This window comes from Phasianus colchicus, chromosome 2, assembly GCF_987193195.1.
Source record: "Phasianus colchicus chromosome 2, bPhaCol1.hap1.1, whole genome shotgun sequence".
In the NCBI taxonomy this organism is placed as follows: domain Eukaryota; kingdom Metazoa; phylum Chordata; class Aves; order Galliformes; family Phasianidae; genus Phasianus; species Phasianus colchicus.
Window position 1 is genome coordinate 46,462,653 of NC_143437.1, and position 25,711 is coordinate 46,488,363.

At 37.8% G+C, this 25,711-nt stretch overlaps 1 protein-coding gene across 6 annotated transcripts in view; it reads left to right on the top strand.

The window, feature by feature from the left end:
• Positions 1-25,711, top strand: part of GRM1 (glutamate metabotropic receptor 1) — a 179,622-nt gene that overhangs the window by 23,854 nt on the left and 130,057 nt on the right. For all 6 annotated transcript variants that reach the window (XM_090135557.1, XM_031612275.2, XM_090135558.1 and 3 more), the window contains one exon: positions 11,807-12,056. In XM_090135557.1, coding sequence (XP_089991683.1) covers positions 11,807-12,056 — 250 coding nt within the window. The remainder of the gene's footprint in view (positions 1-11,806; positions 12,057-25,711) is intronic.

The following is a 25,711-nucleotide window of genomic DNA, read 5'->3' on the forward strand; positions in this document are numbered from 1 at the left end:
AAAATATGTTTATTTTTGGAACTGACATGTATTTTGGTATCAGCTTCAATTTAGTTGATTATATTTGGATTAGATACAAAAGACAGATGATATCTGGCCTGAAAACATTCTCTACATCTGAAAGATTCAGTATCTTTTCACTCTGCATTGCTTACATCTTGTCACAGAACATTATGTTATTTCATACTAGAGATGTGTTAGAGATGCTGTGTTATACAATGCCAAAATAGAGTTTGTAGTATCTAGTATTTTTGGTTCAAAACCCCATGGTGTCCAGGCAAGATCTCAGGGACTGATTTCCTAATACTCCAAATTGTAGAAGCACATCCATTGAACTGCTGCACTCCTCTTCATCAAAAGTAGGCCAGATAGAAAAATATAGAATATATTAGTGCTGTGCTTGCACAAATTAGATTCACCACATTTGATGTCACAAGACCAAGACACTTCTATGTGATCATTTATTGATTCAACCAAGGCAGACTTGCATAACACCCTGAAAAGTCCCATCACTCCTCTGCATCCTTGATATAGACCCATGTTAGTGATATCTGGTACATGTGGGGCTGCCTGTCTCACAGTTCCAGAGCAATAACGTGGATGAGGCTTGGCAACGACTCCTGCCCTGCTGGCAGTCACCTCCTGCATCCAGGGCAACCAGCTGCTAGCTTTTGCTGCACAGTCCTGTAGCCTTGTGTTGGGGCCTGCCAGGGTCCTTTTCACCAGTCAGTTTCCCCAGCACTTTGTTTCTCCGAGGGCTGGATGACAGCACTCCTTGTGAGCACACATATGTTGTACTTCAGCACCTGTCTGTAAGTCATAGGACTGTGAGCACAGAGAAAGCAAATTCATGTTGTCTGGGGAAGAAGTTTTGGCTTTTTCTGTGAATTGTCTTTTCTTCTCTCTCAAAATCCTGGAAAGTCTTTCTCTTCTCCCTCCACCAGCTGTTTTGTTGGCCTGCATAGCTTTGTTACGTACATATCTGCAATACACTCAATGTGTGAATACTCACACCAGGCAAGCTGCAAGGGCTTCTCATTTCCAAAGCCTTGACCTACCTGATCTGCAGAGTGGAAGGCGCTGGAGGTATCCGGGAGCATGCCTGTGGGTTGTGTGCAGGTGCTGGAGGAATTGTAAACAATTTTCCTGACTTTATTGTCAATAGCAGTGCGCAAAAACCCAGGTAAGAGGCAGCATAAGGACATAGAATACAAGATGGCTGATCGTTCTGGAGCATCTGCTGAGGTGATATTTCTCTTGTCTTCACAAAATCTGTGTCCCTTATTTTATTTTATTTTTTTCCCAGCACAAAAAGTATTTTGTTTCTCTCGTAAGGCAGAAAAAAGTCCAGTGGGATGTGGCAATGTTATTTTGCTGCTTTTTCATCCTTTACCTAAAGGATCAATCCATACAGTTGCTTGACCTCACCTTAATAAAAAAGTCATGGGATGACAGCTGAATCTGGCTTCAGGAACTTTTCCTAAGGAAACATTACTTCCAGCCTTCAGAAATCAGTAACTGTGAATTATAGAAATGCTCAATTTCTTTCAAAGAGGTGTGTGCTAATGAATGCATGCATTCTTGCATGCTCTGTAGGACTTGATGGCTAACTTGATGCATCAAGTCTTCTTGCTGCTCAACTAGGATTTTTTTCATCTTTTTATTTTTTATTTTCCAGTAAAGAACAACAGCTCAAGGTTTGGTCTTTCTTTTGAAATTCCTTAGTAGTTTAGGTTTGTTATTCCGATCTCAATTAGCTGCAATACTATTATGTCTATACATAAAGACACAGTGCTAAAAGTAAACCAATCAGGAATGCAAGACCATCAGTCATATAATTTGTTGTCAATTTTCTGACAGTTGTGACAGCTTTGTTCTTTTAGGACTTGTTTAACTCAGTGCCTACGCTCAATTGCAGTTTGTGATTTTGTAGCTTAATGGCAAATCAGAGAAGAGGAACTGTTAATTTTTGCTCTTAATTCACAAGCAGTGTTTTTTAAGTGTTGTATAATATCTCACATTTTAAGCTTTTTAACTTTGTCCTACTTTCATTTAGCCAGGTTTTCTATCTCAAAAGCATGACCTTCTGAAGCTCCGTCTTTTATATTACCTCTGTGGGAGCTACACGAAGTAAACTAATAATTTATTTTTGCTTGTGGTAATCCAGCTTTTAAATTCATTTCCTGTACCAGCTCTGCCTGCATTCTGAGCATTAAGCCACCTTTTCACCTGCAGATACTAGAGCAGCCTGAAGGGAAAGGTATTTCAAACATCTCACTGATCAGTATCAGACCTGCCTTTTAGCACTGTGGGATTTAAACATTTATATTGTGTTAATCCTTGTGGTTATGAACTCAATTGGAAATGCTGGCATCAATATCTCACCTCAAAATTACCAAAGGGAGAATTGCTCAAAATTAGGACTTGATTTTGTTGTTGTTGTTTTCAATTTACTTCTGCTAGGCTCAAATCCTGCAGACACTTGTGCTAAGTGTGTAACACTTCTACTGTAAGCATTTTAAAGCCTCTCTGTGAGTACTGAAACCACCCTATATGACAGTGTTTGCAGGATAGGGATTTCAGCTTAGGTGTAGCAGGAAATATTCTGGCTGAATGCCTTTTGGCTGGGGGTTCTTACTGAAAAAATACTGACATAGTAAAATTCAGTCATTTTGAATATATTGATTCTCTAAAAAAAAAAAGTCTGTTTAGATAATTTTTCTTTTTCTTATGCATTACAGTTCTATTGACCTAGGCCTTGTTATTAAGAACATGCTTTCGCTTCTTATCTCTAGATTTCAGACTCAGTATCTAAATCACTTTCAGCTTTCTTACTTCCTTTATGTATAAATTCAAGAGGAAGAATTGTTTCTATAAAACAATTTCTATTACAGTTTCTATTATACTGTTGTATATATATAATATTATATATATTGTTCTATGAATATGAAAAAATTCTTCCTCTTGACTCTAATTAGTTACTCAGGGTTACTTCTTATCAGGATTTCTTCTTGCTGTTCTGATATTATTTATTATGAACGATGATTCAAAATAATCAAAATAAAAAGTAGTCTGTGAGGGTAAACAGTTCAAATAATATTAGGAGCTATTATTTATTTTCTTCATTCTTGAATGGATCTCAAGTCAAACCAGACACTTTATTTCGTAAACAAGTCTAAATTAAAACACAGTTCTTTAAAAAATTATGTGTTTTTCTTCTTAATAATAATATCAAAATATCCAGGGATTTGATTAAGCAGACAACAACAGAAAAATCTTTCTTAATTGCAATAAAACTCAGAAATTTATCCACTAAGATGAACAATTTCTTTGATGATGGGTAAACTATGATTAGGTATAATTTGTTAGGCAAAACACTAGGACTCATTCTGTATGTGTCATTCCAAACCTGATATAATTAACATCCAGAGCTGTAGATAAAAGCACTAAACAGGAAGTGTTGGGTTCTAAAATCATCTATAAGTCAAAATTATTCTAAAGACCATAAACACTTACATCTAGTGTTATAGTTCATTTAAGTGGCTTTTTGGATACTTTTTCAATGATGCATACTAAGAGACAGCAAATAATAAAATTTAGTAGTTTGTCCCTCTTAAAAATTAATAAGCATCAGATGTTGTAGCTACTGAAATAGAAGATTTCAGTGGGAATGGGTAAAAGTAATAACTTCTGCTTAATGAGAAAATGAATAGAAAATATACTTCAAAGAGTAATCTTACTTCTAATGCTTTCCAAGTTCTTCCTAAAACCATTAGCAATGCAGGTTATCAGGAAGTATTTCTAGCCTTACTGACTCTTACTAGAGAATCTCACAACTTCTAGCCCTCTCAGCCTGTTCCTATTATGAGTGTAATTTAGCACTAATGGTCTCATTACTTTAGGACCAACTTCACCTGTGCTTATATTTCTGATAAGAATATCAATTATTAGTTCAAGATGATGCACCTGGCTCATTCAGGTTGAAGGTTTAAATACAATCACTTTATCTGCCTGTAAGCTTTCAGTTACGTTTGGGTCTGCTTTGCTGAGTTAACATACTGCTATGGTGAGTTCTTGGTAGAGCATGAATATTTTGTTATTAACCCTAGAAGGTAATCAAGCATTAATAAAGTAATGTGTGTAAATAAAGAAAATAAAAAAACTATATGGAAAATAATTTTTTTGCCTTGAAGGTTGGACCGTGATAGGGATGCTACGTGATTTCATATCTGTAACAATCACCTAATTTCTCATTTTCTGTTTTTATTTTTTTGCTTTTAGTCAGTGCTTTTTGAGTTCAGAAAATGAAAATACTAGTGCAGTCTCAACAGTTATCTTCCTGCATCTCTGCAAGGGCCTGAAGTTCTGAAGAAAATAGGATATGAGCACAGATGGTAGAGTTTTTTGTTGCATCAAAGATGACTCAATTCATTCATTTAACACATCTTTCTGGCTTTCATCAGGCTAGGCTGCTGTTGTTTTGAAATCTGTGGTGAGCAGAGAAAACTTTGTGAAGGTAGTTTGAAAGGACAGGGGATGTTTATATTGCTACCATTGAGTTGCCCTCTGTCATTAAGAGACAATGAGGCCTCCATCAAATGCAAAATCTCCCCAGTGCAGTCAGACAAAAGTTAGCAGGGAAACATAAAGGAAAATCTAACTTAGCAGAGCTGTAAGTAAGTTGTTCTGGGTTGCAAATTAGTCGTGGTAAGCAAGTGTGTAATACCTGAGAGCATAGCAGGCTAAAAGGAACTTCAGATGTGACCGGATGAGAGCCAAATGACAGGCACTCGGAGAACAGTGGGCAGTTCAGTTGGTTTCGAGGAGAAGAGCACCTGTAGCCACTATCTGTGATTTTTGACCTGACAAACTATGTTCGTGTGGTTGTATTAAACAGGGGGCAATATCAGAAGGCTTTTTGTCCTTTTCAGTGCCATTGTACTTAAAGGAATTAAAATAACTACTTTAGCATTTTATGTAGAAAAACTTTTTCCTTGTTGATTTATCTACAAGCCAATTATAATGAATAAGAGATGGGGCTTTCCTTTTAAGCTTTGAGTGTTAGACTGGGATTTTAGGCCTAGTGAAGTTTTTGTCTTTTTGTATTTTCTCCACTGCTCTGTCTGATATCAGAAATGGAGCTCACAGTGATGAGTGTTCGTCCTACTGTAAAGTGACTGGTCCCTTGGTATTTCTGAAGTGTTTTCATAGCCTAGTTCTTCTGCTTTGAAGTTGTCCCTTAAAACATGAGCAGAGATAATATTCAGTGAAGAAAATGGTGCTGAAAAAGCTATCAGAACTCTGAAAAGAAACCATGCGGTAAAGGGCTTTAGTCAGTGAAGTCAACATGAAGTACATTCACTGAAAAGAAGAAGATAAATCCTGTTTGGAATAACTGATAACTTGAAAAATTCAACCCTTTCTGGCATCAGTGTGGCTTTAACCTTAAAAGAGATTCTGTAGGGAAACATGCAAGTGTTTCATCTTTAACCTTTGCTCATCAGCAGGGAAGTCTGGCAGAGGGGAGGGCCTATGTCAGCTCAATTTTTCTGAAAGCCCTGTGCCAACAGGCTGATTTTTCACTCCTCCAGAAGAAGGTAGGAGTATGCTGTTGGCAGGTGTATGGGAGGTACAAAAATAAAGCAGCTGGGCAGTCCCATTTCTTAAGTTTTTTTTTTTATCCCATCTACTGCATTGATGAAACAGCTTGGGACTTTGACATTTATTTTTAATTACACAGATCAAAGGTATGGATAAACAGGTGTGAGAATTTGAATTCCTACAGATTAGAGTGACGGCTTGTCAGCTGAGTTAACTGAGGATGTGTAAGTTCCCAGATTGTAGTAGTTGAATTTTTTCATTTTAGTTTTCATTGGACCTTAGTCCAGGTTTGACTGATAGGAAACAAATTAAAATGAGGCATCTCAACCTTCTACTCATTAACTCTTCCTATTCACAGATTTTCTGATAGTTAAGGGAAGTAAAGGATTTTGTAATTGACAAAAATGGGGGTAAGGAGGGGGGGAGGAAGTGCCAAGTTTGATGTATGGTTCAAAACCTTCCAGTCTTGCCATGCTTGTATTTGAAAACTATGCAGTGTCATATTTAACATTACTACATTTTTTTTTTTAATAAAATCAGTTGTTGGAACAAGCCAGGAAGCTACTTAATAATTGCATCTTGTCCTTGCTCTACTCTTCACACAGAATTTTTCTTTGGAGTGGAAAAGATTTTGAGTAGTTATTCCTTGCTGTTAAGTCATGCAGCCATCTTGTTTTCTCTCTGCCAAATAGCCATTGATCAGCTGAGGAAAAGAGTTGTTTTTATAGTGATGTGATGCTGAAACATTGAAATGAACTCCATAGCTTGGGCAATGTATCTATAAGTTTAGGACAAGTAAAAAACAGAGCATAAATCAGAGGGGAAAGAAGAAGATGAAGAATAGTTTTTGGCTTACTTGTTTGACCCGAGACTTCCCTGTGATACGACTGGCCTCTGTAAAACCCTGCAATGAAACTAGATTTTGTGGTTCTAATTGGTGCGCTTCCTTCACTATATGTTTGCAGGGTATGCTTGTTGCTGTTTTATTCACCTTTAAGTTAAATTGTGGTTACTGCTACTGTTGAGAGGAATAAATGTGGCCAATAAGCTGCTAATAGCACACATCTCCTGAAGGCATTGCTTACAGTCCATGTGGGTGGAAAATCTCTTGCTTCTTGCCTTTTGCTGTTTAAGTACATTTGGGGCATTCTTCTATGTATAGTCTTGTTTTTGTTTTTCTTTTTTCCTTCTTTTGCTTCTTTCCAGGTGCATATTTAAAGGAGGTGGTGCAGGGATCACTAAGAAAGAAGTTACCCTTATTGATCCTGAAAGCAAAGAGGGGAAGAGTCTTCCACTTGAGAATTATGATTGTCTTTTAAGATATTCTTTTTATGATCAGGTGCTAGCTTATAGGTTTCAACAGGATGCTTTTGGCAGCACAGATGCAAGTAGTTAGTGTATTCTTATGATGCTCCACAAATAATTCCTATCCTTGAATGAAATCAGCCATTGGATTATACAGGATGCTCAGGATGCCCTGGAAAGTCATCACTTGGTCATGTGGCTGAAGACCTGTACAGCTGCTCTGTTCACCCCTCAAAAAGACCATTTCCAGGATTCTCATAAGCATCTAATTGCTGAGGCAACATTTTCTCCTCATTTCATAAATGAAGCATAAATGGTTCTCTTGACAAACAGAACGGAAGTAAAATTGCCAAACAACTGTGATAAGAACAATATAAACGTTTTAGATGGAGCTCCTGGGCTCTGCTCTCCACACTGCTGAAGTGCTAATAAAAGCAAATAGTTCAACTTCCTTTGTCAGCTGTGACACAAACATAATGCTGTCTCAAAGGAGCAATTTATGAGGCTAGATTTTTAAAGTAGTTTGGGGGTACTGTGTTTCCAAGCGTTATATAAGTCTGGTGTTAAGTATATGCTTGAAAATGTCTTCTGTTCATCAAGGAGACATCTTCGATTTTTACCAAAGCAACATCTCAATATTTCTGTTATTTAAATGCACAGAATTCAGTGAGTTAGAACAATTACCATTGTGTGCATCCCTCTTCAGTGTCTTCAAACACGGGGCTCCCTCAGCAGAAATGGCCTTAAGTGGGATTCTTTGAGTCCTGAAGCAAAGCTGTTTTTGGCACTGAGAGAACTATACTGAGCTGTATAAAAGCACTAAAGCATGAAGGGTGAATGTCTGATTTTCTGAACAGGATACAAGTTGAGCAAAGCTTTGATTTGTTTGTCTGCTTATTTATTTGTTAAAAGGGATAAAAAAACAACACATTTGTTAAAAATTAGTGAGTTACTGTGAGGCTTGAAGTAGTTAGTGTTATGTTAGTGGCCCAACTAGTGTTTGAATACAGGTTTGTATGGGCACTGTTGAATCAAGGCCTGAACCACTGATTGAGCAGCTGGGGAAAGGACCCGGTCAGCCCTGGGAGCACAGGTGAAGGCAATTCAGCTGTGTGACCAGAAGGGGTGGTGCCTGGCTGCACCTCTCTTAGGCTTCATTTAAGAGCTGAATGCTACTGGGGAAGTCTTTTTTTCTGGAGATTCCTCCTTGGTGAAGCTTTCCCCTGCAAACCTGGAATCTTCTGATATGAGTGAGCAATCTTCCCTTCCTTTATAGCACTTTTTTATTGTGCTGGTTCTTCTGTCATCGCACCTTTGTTGCAATGCCTTTTCTACCACATTGATCTGTCCAGCTGCAACAAGGTCAAAATGAAAATTGTGATCCCAAGGTAATAAATAGATAACAAAAACTTCAGCATTTCCCAGGTTATTCTCGTAACAAAAAGGCCGTTACAAGTGAGCTTGGATCTTCAACTGTTCCTTCAAAGCAAAAATGGTCTGCAGCTCAGTGTCCTGCTGTAATTGTCGATCCTGTTGTAACTTTTCACCAACTTCCATTCTGTGCAGATTACTTTCGTTACATGTTTCCCCTCTCAGCTGTTGCATGTGTTGATTGATGTGGATATACCTAGCAAGATGGTACAGATGGATATGTTCTTAGCTGTTGCACAGTATTAATTAGCTATTTCTATCTTATATATGTCCTTACATTGTGCTTACTTCAGTAGCTGAGTGCGCTGATCAATTTATCCCCTATCTGTCACGTGCTTGTTTTTCTCCTAATCTTTTCTGCTTGGGGAAGAAGGTATGCAGACTGCTGTTTTGCTTTGGGATTGCAGGAAACAGGCTATGAAGGGACCTCCTGGGTCATCATGTCTCATCTCTGCCTGCTGCAGACATCTACGTTATATAATGCTCTTGTGAGCTTACCCACCTTCATTCTAAAATAAGATTTCTTTTCTTGTACCGCTTTTGGAAAGCTGCTTCACTACTTCATATAAGGGTTAGAAAGCTTTCATTTTCTGCCTTGAATTTTCTGTCGTGTATTTTGCTTATTCAATCTTGTTAATGTTGTTCTTGATTTTAATTAGCTTTTGTATCTGCTAGACTCTTAATTGCTTTTATTGAACTTATAGGCAGCAATCCAACTTTCTCTTAGCTTAGTTTTGGTGGGCTATTTTACTACTAGAACAGGTCTGCTGCAGGTTTGAAGTAATTTTAACTCCATCTATATTAAATCTGGGAAAAAGCATTGCAAGGAGATTTCTTTTTTAATAATTTACTTCAGTTACAGCAGATTGTGTTGATTATGATATATGAAAATTCCCTTCCTAACCATATATTTAGGGTGATATTAATTCAGGTGGAAAGCTATATTTATTTTCTAATGTGCATTTCCAAAATATCTAAGACAACTCACTCCAGGGGCTCCTTTGAGGTAAGATGTTAGTTCAGGATGAATCCCATTGATTTCCTATGAGTCTACATGTTGCATGAGGTTCCATGTGAAGCTGGAAAAATGTTCCAATTTCCTTCTGTACCATTGAGTGCTTGCTAATGGCAAGTCAGCAACAAGGCTGTCCTGCTGCAGCTTGCAACCTAAGACAGGTATTAAAAGTGCTCAAATTGTCCAGCCTCAGATCCAGGAGAAAATTCCTTGGTAACAGTGAGCTATGTCTTATGCTTAAATGGAAATGTCTTTACAGCTTCTCCTCTGAGCTTCCATTGCAGCAAACTCTACATGAAGCTTTAATGCAAGTGTGGGATCGTGGGGTGGGGCCTGGCAGTATGGGGCTACTTGATGATACATTCCCCCTGGGCACAGCTCTTAGTCCTTTCCCCACACTCACGCAGGGCCTTGCTCCTGTTCTAGAGTACGTTTGGTTGACAGGCAGCAGAGCAGACTGTTTCGCTTGCTGTATCTGTCATTGAGTAACAGATTGGAAAAGAGGCTGTACTGCTGTGCTGCAAATTTGTAAGAAACTAGGGCAGTTAAGTGCAGAAGGCTGTGGAACTTGAGGGGTTTTTGACATCAAGTGTGGAAGGTTTGGGCCTACATCCTAAGTACAAGTATGACTACATGAAACTGCAGTTTGTCTTGTTTGCTGCAAGTGATGAGTGATGAAGACTTTTTGGAAAAATGCATTTATTTTTCTTGAATTTTAAAAGAATGCCTGAAATGTTTCTTGACGATTTTTTTTTTTTTTTTCCTTTCTGGTAGCTGCGCCTTTTGAGTTGCTGTATTTTTTTAATTTTTGGATGAAGGAATTTAGGCTGGTTTAGGAGTTCTCCTCAGTGCAATTTGCTATTTGAAAACATCTCTGCAAAGAGGAGAGTTGCATCTCTTCAGCCACCCCAGGTTTGGAAAGGGCTGTGTCTAGAAATGCTCTACATATCTGATGTTGCTCCCTCAAAAAATTAAGTAAAAATGCTATGGATCTGGATAGCATAAAATTCATGCTTCTCTTTTTTTTTGTATAATTTCTTGTTACTCTTAATAGACAATTTATTGTAATCCATCTGTTCCTCTTGCTTGATTGATAGTCATCACAAATCCTGTGCTCACGGCGTTTTATAAAATATTCAAAGAAAATCTAAGATTGCACTTAGCTGAAGGCAGTTTGAGTTTTACAGAGCTGCTATGGAGCTTCCGAAATATATGAATACAAAACAAAATTCACAATCAGATTTGATATTGTCTGAACCACAGAGTTCAAATGTTTCTCTATTAGGAAGAGCTATTTTGAAAGGTCTTGCAGATAAAGTCTATTCCAAGAGAAACATCAGACCTAAATTTTGACTGTCATTAACACAGCTCAGTCAGGTCATTGCATGTGGCTTTTAAAATTCTACCAGATTAGGACATTTTAAGTTTATATTAATCTTTCATTCACTTTTGTGCATCAAAAGAGGGGTGACCAGCATGGTCCCTTTCTACTCTGCCCTTGTGAGATCCCATCTGAAGTACTGTGTCCAACCTGAGGCCCTCAGTACAGGAAGTATGTGGAGCTGTTGGAGCAGGTCCAGAGGAGAGGCACAAAAACTAACAAAGGGCTGGAGCACCTCTCCTAAGAAGAAAGGTTGAGTGTGTTGGGCTTGTTTAGCTTTGGGAAGGCTTTATTGAGATCTCACTGCGGCCTTCCAATACCTGTAGGGAGCTTACCAGAAGGAGAGGCACTGACTTTTTACACAGTCTGAAAGTGATAGGGCAAGGGGGAGTGATCTTAAACTAAAAGAGAGGAGATTTAGGTTAGATGTTATGCAGAAATTCTTTAGTCAGAGAGTGATGAAGCGCAGGAACAGGCAGCCCAGAGAGGCTGTGGATGCCCCATCCCTGGAGGTATTCATGGCCAGGCTGGATGGGGCCATAGGCAGCCTGATCTGGTGGGTGGCAGCCCTGCACGTGGCAAGGGGTTGGAATTAGATGATCTCTAAGATCCCCTCCAATCTAATCCATTCTGTGACGTGATCCATTCTGTGACTTTAGTAACAGGGACAATGTGGGTTACAGAACAGCTTAGAATGATATCCCCTTTTTTCTGTAACTGTCTTTCTGGAATAGAACTGTGATTGTTACCAGAGAACTGTTAATAAAACTTAGAATCTACTGTCTGAGCTGTCTTTGCCCCTCTTTCTACTTCTTCACCTTGTTTGCCTTTGATACTCACTGGTAAATCAATGTAAGGAAAGAAACCTGCAGTCCCCAGATCAGTTAGGAACTAGAAATACACAGTTATCTTATTGCTCCACTGAGTATGTTTACTTTGAGACTCCTTTGTTCTTTCTGCTGATGCTAGCTAAGTTCTGAGGAAAACTGTTCCTTTCTCACATGCTACCCTCTCTTCCTTAATTGGTCAAATGCATTATATAATGTCAACTGTTTTTTTTCCTTTCAAAACAGGAAATTATGGGGAAAGCGGAATGGAGGCCTTCAAAGAGCTGGCTGCCCAAGAGGGTCTCTGCATTGCTCATTCTGACAAGATCTACAGCAATGCCGGGGAGAAGAGCTTTGATCGCCTGCTCCGCAAGCTGCGAGAAAGATTACCCAAGGCTAGAGTGGTGGTTTGCTTCTGTGAGGGCATGACGGTGAGAGGGATCCTCATTGCCATGAGACGTCTGGGAGTGCTTGGGGAGTTCCTGCTAATTGGAAGGTAAGGCTGTAAGTGGATTTCATTGCATCCCTTCTTCTAGTCCTTAAGGCAGACCTTTCATTTCAGAAATGTGCGATTCAGGCTACCCATCATTTACTTTTCTAATGAATGAAAAGAAGTGACAAGATGGTAGAAAAAATATGAAGTTATGTGACAATTTAATCGGTAGTGTTATCTTCTGCTGAAGTAAATGTTAATTATTGCCTGTTTTTTTATAGATATGACATTAGTGTTTTTGTGTTTTCATGTACTCTAGAGGAATGTTTCATACATGTGTTTTTAGAGAAAAAAAAATAGGATGAAGAATCTTAATTTCAGAATGTGATCTGGAAGTGTGGCACATGACACTACTAAGGAGAGACTGAATGTTCCCTGATAATTTGTAACTGTAAATTATCAAATAGTTTAGATTGCTTGAACTATTGTCACAGTCTTGTGATTCTCAGTTTTACACTTTATTCTTATCTTTGCTATTGAGAGCTAGGACACTATTGCACAGAATTTTTTTAAGCATCGAGCTTGCAGACAGCCAAGTCGATGTATGTGTGTGCACTTATGTTACTGGAATAAACAGTGCTAGTATGTATTGAATGGGAAAAGATAGACTTATTTCCTTTAGAATTTTAGTTTTTTTGTTAAATGTTCACTGAACTATGGTAACTTTTAGTTCCATCAGATGTGATCTATCCTCATTCCTTTTTGATGGTTCTCATTTTGAGGCTTTTTAGATTTAACCTTGATTTTTAGTGTGTTTGTTTGGTTTTCCATTTCAATGAATCTTGTTCGGATGACGAAGGATAACATTTTCTGTCTTGCCTGTTAGATAGATAATGTCTGTTTTATTCTCCCTATTCTCAGTTTCTCTCTAATCTATTGTTTAAATATAATTCCTTTAAGACCTTTGAGAGTCATCTCCATACTACTTTGCTTTTATTTTCTTTTTATTCTGTGTTTGTTCTTATCTATAAAACTTCATTTTGTTCCTTTCTCTCCCTATAGCTTTTCTCTCAGTGCTGTGTCTGGAATGCTCTCTTTAGCTCTGTGTTACAATATTAGTATTATCCTGTCTGCATCACTACTCAAAGCCCACAGTTACAATTTGTACAAGTTACTTTGCCTAAGTAACCTTCCAATGACAATCAGTGATTCTCTTTCCATCACTACTTTTTTGTTGGTAATATTTGATGACAATCAACTTGGAGCAGAGGCTGCATCCCTAGAAGTACGTGTAGACAAGATATGGCACATTTGGAAGCCATAGATATTAAAATGAAACAAAGTACTGAAAATCATGCTCTGTTTTAGAACTGTGATGTACCTTTCATCTGTAACATTCACTATACATCATTTGGAATGAATAATACAACATTTCATTCTTCATATGTTGTTTTTTTTTTTTTTTCCAGTGAATTGAAGAAGTTATTTATTATAAAATTAGTTTGGATCATAGCATCTCTGGTCATTTTGTAAATACCCTGGTAGCTTTAGGCAGTGTATTGCATTAATGTATTGTTGCTTTGTAGTAGTGTCTTATTACTCACCTGATTTCAGTACTTCTTCTGATAACTGGCCATACAAAGAGCTAAAGGAAATGAGTCTTCTACAGAAAGCACCAAAACATCTGTAGTATAAATCTTAGTTTCCTATTAGGCCATTTATTTGATTCCCTTATCCATGGATAATATGTGAAACACTTTATCTTCAAAGTTTGACTTTAAGCCTTTACACCATATATTATGATACTGTTTTGATTGTCTCAGAGTCTGTCCAACAGCATTATTCTGAACTTGTCAGAACTCTCAACTATAAAATGTTAATAATTGAATTTCTTTGGAGAAATCACAGCAAATTTTTCAGGCAGGTTTTCATGCATTCTTATTTTATGCTGGTGATTGAGTATGAGAGAACAATTTTTAGGGATGGGTGGGGTGGTTATAAAACAGATTGACTGTTGCTGTAGATTGGATTGTGCCCAACAGCTGGCTGAATTAAAAAACATTATAGGACTTGCACATGTTTTAAAGTGCATATAGAACTAAAAGGAAAAAAAACATTTTTCTTTGAGTTGTCTTAATTAACTGATTTTAAAAAATGGCAAATCTAGCAAACTTATTCACAAGTTGCAGTGAAACTGCAGTGCTATGAATTTGGTCATCTCAATACAAACTGGAGCTGAAGCATGCATTAACATTGCTCTGACATGCTGTTCAGTCATTTTTATTTAAGTTTCCAACTAAGCAAAAAAGCCCAAAAGCCTTTAAAGAGCATTCTTTTTATTGACGGAAGCAGGACTGAATGAGAAATCAAGATTTTCTTGCAATAGTGGGCCTAAACAAAGCCTTTAATTTACTCACAGGTTTATTATCAGCTGTGCTATATCAACTCCACAATTTGCTCTGACTCACTGGAAAGAAGCAGCCTTTACAAAAAGGACACCTGGCTAAATACTGTTTTCCTGTGAATTCTTCAATATTGCTATTGATCAAAGCAGACAGGCACTAGCCTAGCTCAACTAAATTTAACATATCAGAAGGAGAGCTGTGAGAAAAATCTAATTTCAGTTTAATTTGGGAATCATACAGTGGGAATTATAGAGGATTGAACTGAGCCAAGACTAGATTGTTACTTTTCCAGGATGAGCTGTTCATTCTCAGGCATGGAGTTAGGATCCTATTTGTGTCATACATAAGCGAGTATTCCCAAACTCAGATTGAAGATCACAGAATCACAGAATCGTAGGGGTTGGAAGGGACCTCCAGAGATCATCGAGTCCAACCCCCCCTGCCAAAGCAGGATCCCTACACCAGGTCACACAGGTAGGCGTCCAGGCAGGTCTTGAATATCTCCAGAGAAGGAGACTCCACAACCTCCCTGGGCAGCCTGTTCCAGTGCTCCGTCACCTCACCGTAAAGAAGTTCTTGCGCACACAGATCTGACAAGAAAGTCAATCTACTTTGCTACTGGAAGTGAGAATCTGTAATATTAGTTAGAAGGGCAATTCCTGTTTCTGGAGGAAGCTAGTGTGAGATAGGACAGGTGAAGAGGTTATAATCTTGCCTCAGGGAAAGTAGCAAATGATTCTGAAATTGATACTGTGTCCAAATGTAGTGGAGAATCCAGTAAGAAAAAACAATTAAATATGAAATTAAGGATCACGAAGCTTTAAAAGCAACAAAACACTGACCATCTAAATAAAAGCAATCAAAAACTAAACTAATAATTTAGTGGAAAAGGAGAAAATCAGAATGGCTTTGTTTAAAAACAGTGATTGTAATAGTATTAGAGTAACCAAGGGCAAAAAATGTACTAAGAGAATAAGCTGCACTCTTAAGGAAATTCAGGCGATAGCTCTTTTAACAATGATTAGTTTTATGAAGTGACTATGTAGAAAGATATTTAACATCATGCTTCTAATTATGTTAACGTAGGCTACTAGGTTTTATACTACTTAATAAGCATAAATTAGGTTTTGTGAGAATCTTGCAAGATGGATCAAACTCCTGTATGTCTTCTGAAATGATGTGCCAAGTCAAGGCATGCAACTGACTTGTCAGCATTTGTGAGGGTCATGCAAAGCAAATGAAAGATTCAAACAAATCCCTGAAGTTTAAGAGGTTACTCTGAGATCAGTAGAGAATTGTCACGGTAGATAAACTTTTGGAAATGAAAACTCTCTTTTCCAGTTTGAAAATTTCTTAAATTCCTACATGAAAGAGTTTGTAAATATACGAGGAACTTTAGGAAGGAACAGATATATTAATGTATGTTCTATTTTTCAGTGTAATGTCCGGTAGTGGAATAAGTACTGTTTTACTTCTGTAGGCTTTCTAATGTTTTATGGTCTTCATTAGTATTGCCCTATAGGCTGTTGCCTAACCATGAATTTCATGTATTAGTAGAGTGGTGGAAAATTTGGATGCTAGACAGAGAAGATACAATTGGTGTCCCTGCTGTCAACCTAGGGTGTTTTCAGAGGGACAAATCAACTTTTTTTTTCCTACCTAACAAAGCTCTTTTAGCATAGGGTAATGAAGGTTTCAAGGTGCATAGTGTGAAGATATTTTGTTTGACTACCCTCCCTTTGCGTACCAATATAAATAATGGTGTTTTTGACATTAAACTATACACTTTCTGAAATACTTGAAATATTCATGTTTAGCAGGGAAAAATCAGTTTTATGGTCACATGGCACTAATGACTAAGGAAAATCTATGTTAGAATGTATAAGTGGAGATAAATGGTAAATAACTAAATTTGGTTTCTGTATTTCAGAAAAGACAGAGATACCCAGAAAAAAAAATAATACATTTTTTCTTGTTTCTTGGACAAGCATATGCATCCTCAGAAAAAAATGTAATGTATCAGTGTATGGGAACTGCTGAATCACAGCCTGAACCTCTGATTGATCACCTGAGGTGAGCAATAAGTCAGCCCTGGGAGCACAGGTGAAGGCAATTCTCCTGTGCTGTCGGAAAGGGTGGAGCCTGGCTCCACCTCTCCTAGACCCCATTTAAGAGCTGACTACCAGTGAGGAAGGATGTCTTTCTGGAGATCCCTCCTTTTGGCATTTTCCAGTGAGCCCAGGATGAGGATAAGCCCTCTATCTATTCTTTTTGGTGTAATAACCTGTTTAGCCAAACTCTTTTGTATGTTTCTTAATTATAACACCTGTATATTAATTGATTATACAATCAGATATCACTTATGGATATACTGTATGTAGCACAAATACTAAGTCATGGCTTGAAGCAGTGATTGAGCACGTGGTGGGAGGGCAGGGCCAACCCAGGGGAGCTCAAGTACATACAATGCACCTGAGTGACTGGAAGGAGAGGACCCAGGATCCACCCCTCCTAGACTGTATTTAAGGATTGGCAGTAGGGGTGAGAGCATCTTGCTGGGGATCCCCACCTACTTGAGGCCTTCCAACGCTAAGCAGATTCTTTTCTTGGTTTCTGTGCCTATGGCTGCCACATTTGAGCATATCCTCACTTACTACAGCCTATGACTTTGCAACTATGCTGTGATTGCTATATCATTAGAACTAGTGGGGATGGAGCCTTTATGGTGCCATACTCTGCATTTTTGGCTAAAACTGTTTTGATAACAGAAATGTTTTGCATATTGCTGAACACAGCATCAAAGATTTGTCTCCCAAACTGATCGAAGGGATGTTCTATTCCATGTGACGTGGTGTTTAGTGATATAAGTACAGCAAAAAGATAATAGGGGGGAAAAATTTGTGGTTATGGTGCTAGTTTTCTGAAGGAATTGTTACATGTGCTGAGAGACCCTGCTTTTCAGGAAGTGGCTGGAGGTCTGCCTGTCTATGGGGAGGAATTCCTCTTTTTGCTTTGCTTATGCGTGCAATTTATACTTACCCTCTTAAACTCTCATTATTTTTATCCACAAGTTTCTCTCCTCTCATTTTCTCTTTGTCCTGTTCACAGGGTGATTTAGAGTTGCTGAGTGTTTGTCTGTTGGCCAGGGTCATTTTTTATGCCAAAAGTGTGGCCTGAGAAAACAGCGGTTTGGATGTGAGTGTACTGTAGCTATCATTGTTGTTAGCAGCCATACTTCTATGCTGGTCACAGAGTTTGCTTGATTTACTGTACATTAGAGTGTACCAGCTTGTCAACAGCTGCTTTTGGATCTTGATGTTCTCTGTGCTGCTTATCATTCTATTTCATTGTGTTTGTGAACACGTTGATAAAAACAATGGCCATGCACTTGGGTTGGCATATATCACTGGCAGATGATGTTCCTTTGCTGGCTGAGCTATACTGTGGAGAGAAATAGGGGTTACCCCTTCTTTTTTGCCTCTGGCAGTGGCATCACTAGCTTTGTTGCATGAGCTCACAAGGTTTTTGTGCATCCTTATGCAAGCTCTTTGGCCTCATTATCTGACTTCTGTTGGCTTTTTCTTGAGTATATGAAATCTGATTTCATTGACCTGATTTAAAAGTAAACAACTTGTTGGTGAGTCAGAAGAGAAATGTGCCCTGAGGCAGTCAATACCTCGGTGTCAAGGTGGGTAGATTTGAGCAAGTGCCTGGGGCAGTCACTACCACTGATAGGATGCAGCTGTATGGCTGAACAGACATGTAATCCCATTGAATTGGGGCACTGTTGTCAGAAAGATGCCTTGCATAGCCTACTGAGACACAATAATTCAAAGCACTTAACTGGGGCTTGATCCATTCTTACTGAGTCGTCTTTCAGCTCCATCACAGGAACAGAGGAAGAAGGGCTTCAATATCTGAGAGCACCACTGTTAAGATATGGACCCAAACCCTACTTACATCAATTACTTCAGTAGTTAATAGGAAAACTGGAAGCAAAGATTAATAGGTCCATATTATCCATCAGGGAAGGAAAAGGAGGGAGTGTGTGATTAGGAAACTTGTCCTTTAGCGAGAAAATAAGAAGAGGAAGTGACAGAAGTGATCGAACAGTGAGAAATTATCTGGTCCCTAACCCTGAATTAACTTTGAGATGCACAGAAACATTACTTTTGCCACCCAGGTGAGTGGTTTTCAGCTTGGTTACTCTGATGCTGAGACACTGAGGATGACCAATAGGAATTAAAAAAAAATAGGAAAGCTGGTATCCCTCATTATGGGACCAGGGAATTAACAAAGAAATTGGGTAAGAGACAATCAACAGTTTTGGAAGTGGATCTTAGAGAGTGATGAAAAGATATCAATAATTTACACAGCTATCTCTGAGGGGATGAAAATTGTCAATCCCTGAGGAATGTGTTTTAGCTGCTATCTTTGTTTCCCACTATCCAAATCTATTTTAACTGGCAATAAATTGAATTAATTTGCTATAAGTTTATTATGTTTTTCTTGTGATGGTAAGTGTTAAGAAATCTCCCTGAGTTTATCTCATACCAGGAGATTATTTTATCCTATTTTCTACCCTGGTCCTGCTGAAAATGAGGGAGAGTTGGCAAGTGGCTGTGGGTGTGTGTTTAACTGCTGGCCAAGGCTAAACCACCACAGGTTACATGGGCTGTACTGTCAAAAGTCTGATGATGGATAGTTCTCTATTTCACTCAGTTCTGAAATCACAAATATTACAAAATATCACCAGTATCACTTTTCTTATCTGGCTAAAAAGACTGCTTGTTTCTTCCTTCCAGGAGAATCTCTGGTGCAAGTGACTTAGACATTGCCTACGGAGTGGTTGTGATTATATTGTTCTGGATCAGGAAGTTTTTTCACAGAGATGTCTAAGCATGTTAACATTCTTAAAAGTTATAGTAGCTAAAAGTATGCTGTATTCCAATGCAGTATCTTTTTTTTTTTTTTTATGACAAGGGCTGCCCCAAGTTCATGAAAAATGAATTAGAAATGTCTACTCCTCTGAAAACACTTGAGGGGCAAAAAATTCGACTAGCTCTTTTTAAGGACGTGACTGCAGAGAAGAAAGTAATGTCCAACAGTATGCTGGCAATGGAGAAAAACTGTCTTCTGCTAGTCTAACTTGTCTAGGGATAGATCTGGACCTCGTAAGTCTGGCAAAACAGAACTTCAGCACATGTCAGTCACTCCGAGTTTTATTCTTTATTACATCATGATTCAATTAGCAATTGCAGTCTAGCACCTTCTAACTGTGAGTATCTTTTATAATCAATGTGGATGAAAATGTTCCATGATACAGGAAGAATATGAACAAGCATTTTGTTTACCCTCTAATCTAAAATAACATCAGTCTATTTTAAAATAATCAGATTACATGTCAAGCGTCAATAAAAGAGGACTATATTACAACAGAACCATATTTGATTTGAGTTTCTCTGTAGCTTGCATTTAAAGCTCATTAGTAGTCATTTTATGGCTGTTGCTTGGTGATGATGATGATGAATTAAGTATAAGACTATGGTTTACTTAACAGACAAGTATCTTGAAGGGTGGCACAAAATGTGAGACTTAATATTGATGATGGTAAAACTCATAGGGGGAAAAAAATCTTGTTTCCATACTTATGGTAAAAACTTAAATTATTCTTCAGTGGTTCATGCTTTTTGCTTAGCAAAAGAGAAGTCCCGAATCATTGGTTCCAAGTTGTTTTGGGATGGATTCTGAAGAGAATTACCTATACTAGTGATGTCCAACAAAATACAAAGACAGATATTTACCTTTAAATTTTCAAGTCTTCAACAAAGTCTTCCAGTGCTGAAAAAGTGCAAGAGTTCAATGTTTGCATTTTGCGTATGAATTAATATGGACATTAGAAACACTGAGTTAATACACTGTACAATATGATGTTGATGGTTTATTTATTAAAGTATGTTTTACCAGGCACATATAGGAATCAGTAGCTGGATTGTTGCTGCTCACCTGGAAGAATATTTTGTACTTCTGTGGGAGTGAGTGATACAGAATAGTATTACATCAAAGATCTTTGCATAATTTGCTAGAGGCCAGATGTTTTTCAAGCATGTCTCAGTAAGGTTGGGATTCTTTAAGATTGGTTAAGAAATGAAGCAATAGTAATTTTAATCACAGGAGTTAAAATAAGACCCTGAGCATAAACTTTGGAATTTCTGTGGTTTACTTCTGGTGTTGTTTCAGTGCTCAGATAGAGATGAATCTTGAAGTGAAGGTAGAATAAGCAGCATGGTACATATTTCCTGATTTCTGTTCATTTTTTTCTTTTCCTTTTATGAATGTCCTCAACCTTATGGCTTTGCAGGACAGATCTCAGTACATTTCCAAGACTGGAAAATGTGCCTGATATCCAGTACTTGGAGAAGCTGTCCAAAGGGAGGCATTTGTAGGAACATATGAAGTGGAATCTTCAGGTTATGTAAGGGTTGTAGTCTGGCAGACAAGTAAATAAGGATTATAAAGATGAAATTCAACTTGCAATCAAGGCAGCTGACCCACTCTGATACTTAGTCTGTTGTTTTTCTGCTGAAACTTTCACCCAAGACAAATCCCTTCGCTGATATGGTAATGCTTTAGGACCAAAAATGATGTCAAGAACTCACTTCAGATTGAAAGCTGACTTGCATGTTACGATTGCATCTTCAGCACCAACCATCTGTTTTGATGTAGGACTGAAAGACTCCAGTTCTGCTGAGCTGGCCAACACTTGCCCACGTTTCACTTCAGTCATTACTATCTGTGACTTTGTTCAGTTAGTTGTGCTTTGGAGAGGGAGAATTGAGGAAAAAATTTTGTTTCAAAGACTTTCAAATTTACTGCTGTCTGATAACTGACCTGGCACTTATTTCAACTGGTTTTAAACCATATGCATAATTCACTATGTGCTATTTGTGGGTAAGCTTTGGTACCTAGGGCTCATGCAGTTATTTTCCATGCTAATGATTTAGCTGTGTTTATTCTATGGGGGTGTTAGGTTTTTTTTTTGCTCCTGTCCCTCTTCGGCTAATAAACTGAAGGGATACAATACTAAACTAATTACAAACTAGAGCAAGATTAAGTTAAAAAAGAAAAATGTATTCCTGTTGTTTAGTAGAAATAGCATGTGTTATTTTTCTGCTTAAAAATAACACTGAATTCTTTGATTTCAATCCAATGAAGGCATCGCTAAGAAGATGCTGTATATCAGCTCTTGCATGTTAACATGAGGATTAGGAAAACTGCATAATAGGTCTGATTTAAGCATATCTGTACGCAGGAATGACAACCTGAATATGACTTTATCATTTCTGCTGATTTCTCACAGCAGGCTGAATCATTGTAAGATGCTATTTCTGATGGGAAATCTGAAATCTCTAATTTTTTCTCTACTTTTCCCCTAATAAATCACTGAATATACATTTTTCTCTGCCTCTCCTTACTGTTTTATATTCTTCACATTCTTTGGTTATTCCTTGTGTGCTGCATTTTGTTCCTTGCGTTTTCATCCATTCTTATTCCTCCTATCTACGTTTGCCTGAATCTTGAGACTTCCCTGCCAATTAAATCCTGAACTCTTCAGCACCCGAAACCATTATGGGACTTATTTTTGGAAGTAAAAATTCTGCACTGTTGTCATAGCTTTCTGCAAAGCCAGGAGGAGCTTTTTTTTTTTTTTTCAATCAGGAATAGAGATGAGCAAAATGTGCTCTTGAAAATCCTACCCGTATTCTGTGACACTTGCAGAAGAAATTGATTTGACAACTCATTTGTCCTATCTATTTGTTCATATCCTATGTTAGACATCCTTACATGGAAGACTGATACAATGCCATAGTTAGGTAAATGTAACAATTTAGGATTGATGTGCACTGTTTTTGTTTGTGCCTATATGATAATAGTCAGGAGTTTAAAAAAGAAAAGAGTAACTATGCAGCTTTGCAGCTACACAAGACCAGAGCCTTTTTTTTTTCCAGCTGTTCTTGATAGGACTTTGTATCACTGTTGTCATGAAAAAATATAGGAGAGCGCTTTTACCTTTTTAACCACAACTGTATTTACAGACCAGAAATGCTATGTAGTGACTGACTTCAATCTGGTATCACACATATAATAAAATTTTAACATAAGAGGATAGGCAATGGGTAATTGGGAAGACTAGGCAGTTTTGCAGGCTGGCAGTTAATCATTTTCAGAGTCACAAAAAGAGTGAATGCGAGGACTCACCGAGAGGTGATATAATGTAAGCAAATGAATGAGACACTGCAGGCTGCTGAAAATGCCACTGTGAGGGCCAGTGCCAAGACCAAAACACCTAGAATATGAAATTAGATGCATTAATCTGCATGCATTTCAAATGAATTTGTCTCAGCAGTGTGATTATGAAGTATGTTATATGAACTCAAAATGGGAATGGAGAGTTTAAAGCCTTTGTGAAACTTGCCAGTGCGTCTCTGCTAAACATGAGAATAGAAGAGAGAAAAGAAAAAAAAAAATCTCTCTGGAGCTCTGTTGCTGAAATATGACTGATTCCCTTTTTCCAGTTTCCCAGTAGGCTTATTGGAAAACTTCTTAGGTGAAAAGTACAAACTTGAGTAATTGCACAATCTGCCATTCCAGCAGGGTTAAGAATTACAATCATAAAAGCAATCATAGAACACAGAATCATAAAGACTAGACTAAGGAAGAGGAAGAGGTGGTAACGTGAGAAAGAAAACATACGTTCTTAGGGAGTAAAGCACATGAAATGTGGAAGTGGGAAAGGATGAGTTACAGTAATTTGTAAGTAGAAAGATGATAGTTCTAGGATTTTGGTTTCAGACATGCTTTGTATGTTCTGATCACATCTGATAGATGTTAGCTAAATGAAGAAACGTTAGATAAATGAAAGAAACTGAGTGTCTATATATTGCTCTTCTGTGTAATGAAAGCACAATCATGACTCCAAATTAGAGAAAGCACAGGACACTTAGCCCATCAGGATTCAATAGAAGAATGCTTCTTTCTGTTCTTACTACAGCTCTCTAGCTCTGAGGGCTGAATTCAGTTTTCATGCAGCCATCTGGGCAGCAGTGCTACTGAAGTGAGTGTGATTGAGAATAGCTTTCTGATTAACAGTGCTCACCTGTTAAAATTGTCCATATCTTCTAGGACTGTGTTTTTATTAGCAGCGAATATTCAGCATTTGTGATTCAAAGAAAGATCTTTTACTTCCATTTCTTTTTCCTCTGTGAAGAAACATTTACTGAGAGCATTTGCTGGCTGGTTGATTTGTTTCAAGTTGGATGATTGACATTCCTTGTAATTTTCATCCTCAGTATGGAAAATACAGATGTTGTGCCTGTTTGCTAATGCTTGATTCTTGTTTGGATCTTCCCAGGCTATTTATTTACACAAAAACTCAGTGATGTCCATGAGTTCCACACATTAGTCTGAATATAAAAGTATGTCTTCAGTGTACTTTACATTTGTTAGCTTTTAAGTCAGGTTTCACTAGTTGGAAAGAGAACAGGAATCTACTTAGTTTCATTTTCATTGTTAGACATAACGTCATGTTTAATCTTACCTAAGTTTGTGCTGTTTCTAAGGTTCTGCAGACTACAAATGCTATGGGGAAGGGACAATCTTCTAGGTCTGCGCACAGTGCTGTGCACAGGAAGAACCTCAGACCACAACTGTGTTTCTGGTCCTTACATGAATCTCAACCAAAAATAACTTGAGAAGGAATACATAACAAAGATCAAATGCCAAGCAGAAAAGTGGGGTTTTCTGTTAGTGTTTTTATTACTGTTTTTGGTATTTTTCTTTCTCTGTGATCTGTTTAAAATAGGTATTTTCTGCAGAATTAGGATACGTTTTTTATGTACTTTTAAAATCTCTGTTATGAGTTGGCTTGAAGACAGCTGCCTCAGAGAGGGAAGGTTCAGGATCAGTGCAACCAGCTGTGCCACTTGTCCTGATGACCCTGGAAGGTTTTATGCTAGGAGTATGGAAGGGAATGTGTTTATTTCAGAGTGGTGTGGTTTTTTTCAGACTGTATGAGGAGACTAAGTAAAGCTTCAGTTTCTCTGGCAGAGCTGCAAAAACAGATACTGCAGGGTGACCAAAAACTACCTTGGCCTCCTTTTCTTTTGCCAGGCTCGAGTCAGTGAGAGTTGGAGAACACAACCTACCTCTTCGTCTTCTAAAAATCTCAAGTATTCCTTATGTCAGAGTCAGAGAAAACTATTTTTGAGTCAGTTGTAATATCCAGAGCTCCATATAGACTATAACTTTGAGATTGCAATTTCCCTTCAGAGCCCAACATCAACACCATCTAAGAGTCATAGTTTAACCGTAAACTGTTTTACCAGACTAAAATTTACTTCTTGTGTTAACCCCAAATCACTTATATACCTCCATAGGTATAGGACAGCTTTGTGCATCTTCCTCTTACTTGCCCAGATTCTCCAGTGCTGTGCTCCTGGCAGCCTTTAGAATAAGCTTCATACATTGTTAATGCCCGAGTCTGTTAAAAAGCTGAAGTAGTGGAGACATTAAGAATAAATTGAATTTAACATAAAAATAGAACACTGACTGTTGTATGGACTGTGTTATCCTATGTTGTGTGTAATTTAGTATACAGCTCTGTGATTCAATTAAATGAAATTGCGACATTTTCAGTCTGAGTAGCAGAAGGAGCCTTATAGTGCAGCTGAAATCCTCCCATGAAGTATGTAGTGATTTATGTAACTCTTAGAGGAGATGGAGTTTCATCATTACAGAGTACACTGGGAGGTAAATGATAAGGGCAAGTGTGCAGTGGGAGAAGTGGCTGTACAGTACTCTACGTGGTCTGCATCTGCTTACCTTGGTTTTACAATATAGGAAATCAATTTCCATGGCAGAAGGATAGTAGTCAGAGGGAAAGAAGCCACAGAACTAGAATCTTTGAAAGCTGTACATCCCTAGTTTCTGGATTTGTTTTGTTGTGTCAAACAGCTGTAGGAGTGATGTACTTCCCCTTTGTGAAAGTTTAGTGGCTAAACTAAGCATTCTGGAGGCAATGCTTGTAATGACAAGCTGAAACAACTTTAAATGAGTTTAATAGTTTGTTTTCTTTTCCCAGCAGGAAGAAAAATTATTCTTTGCCAACCTGAAACATTTTTGTTAAATCCAGAACAATGTTGTCAATTTCAAAACAAATATGCTATTTCAAAATAGAAAGCCTGGATGTTCTTGTTTTGAAAATATTGAAATTATTTCTTCTAGAGGATGTCAAAATAAATTGTCATAATATTT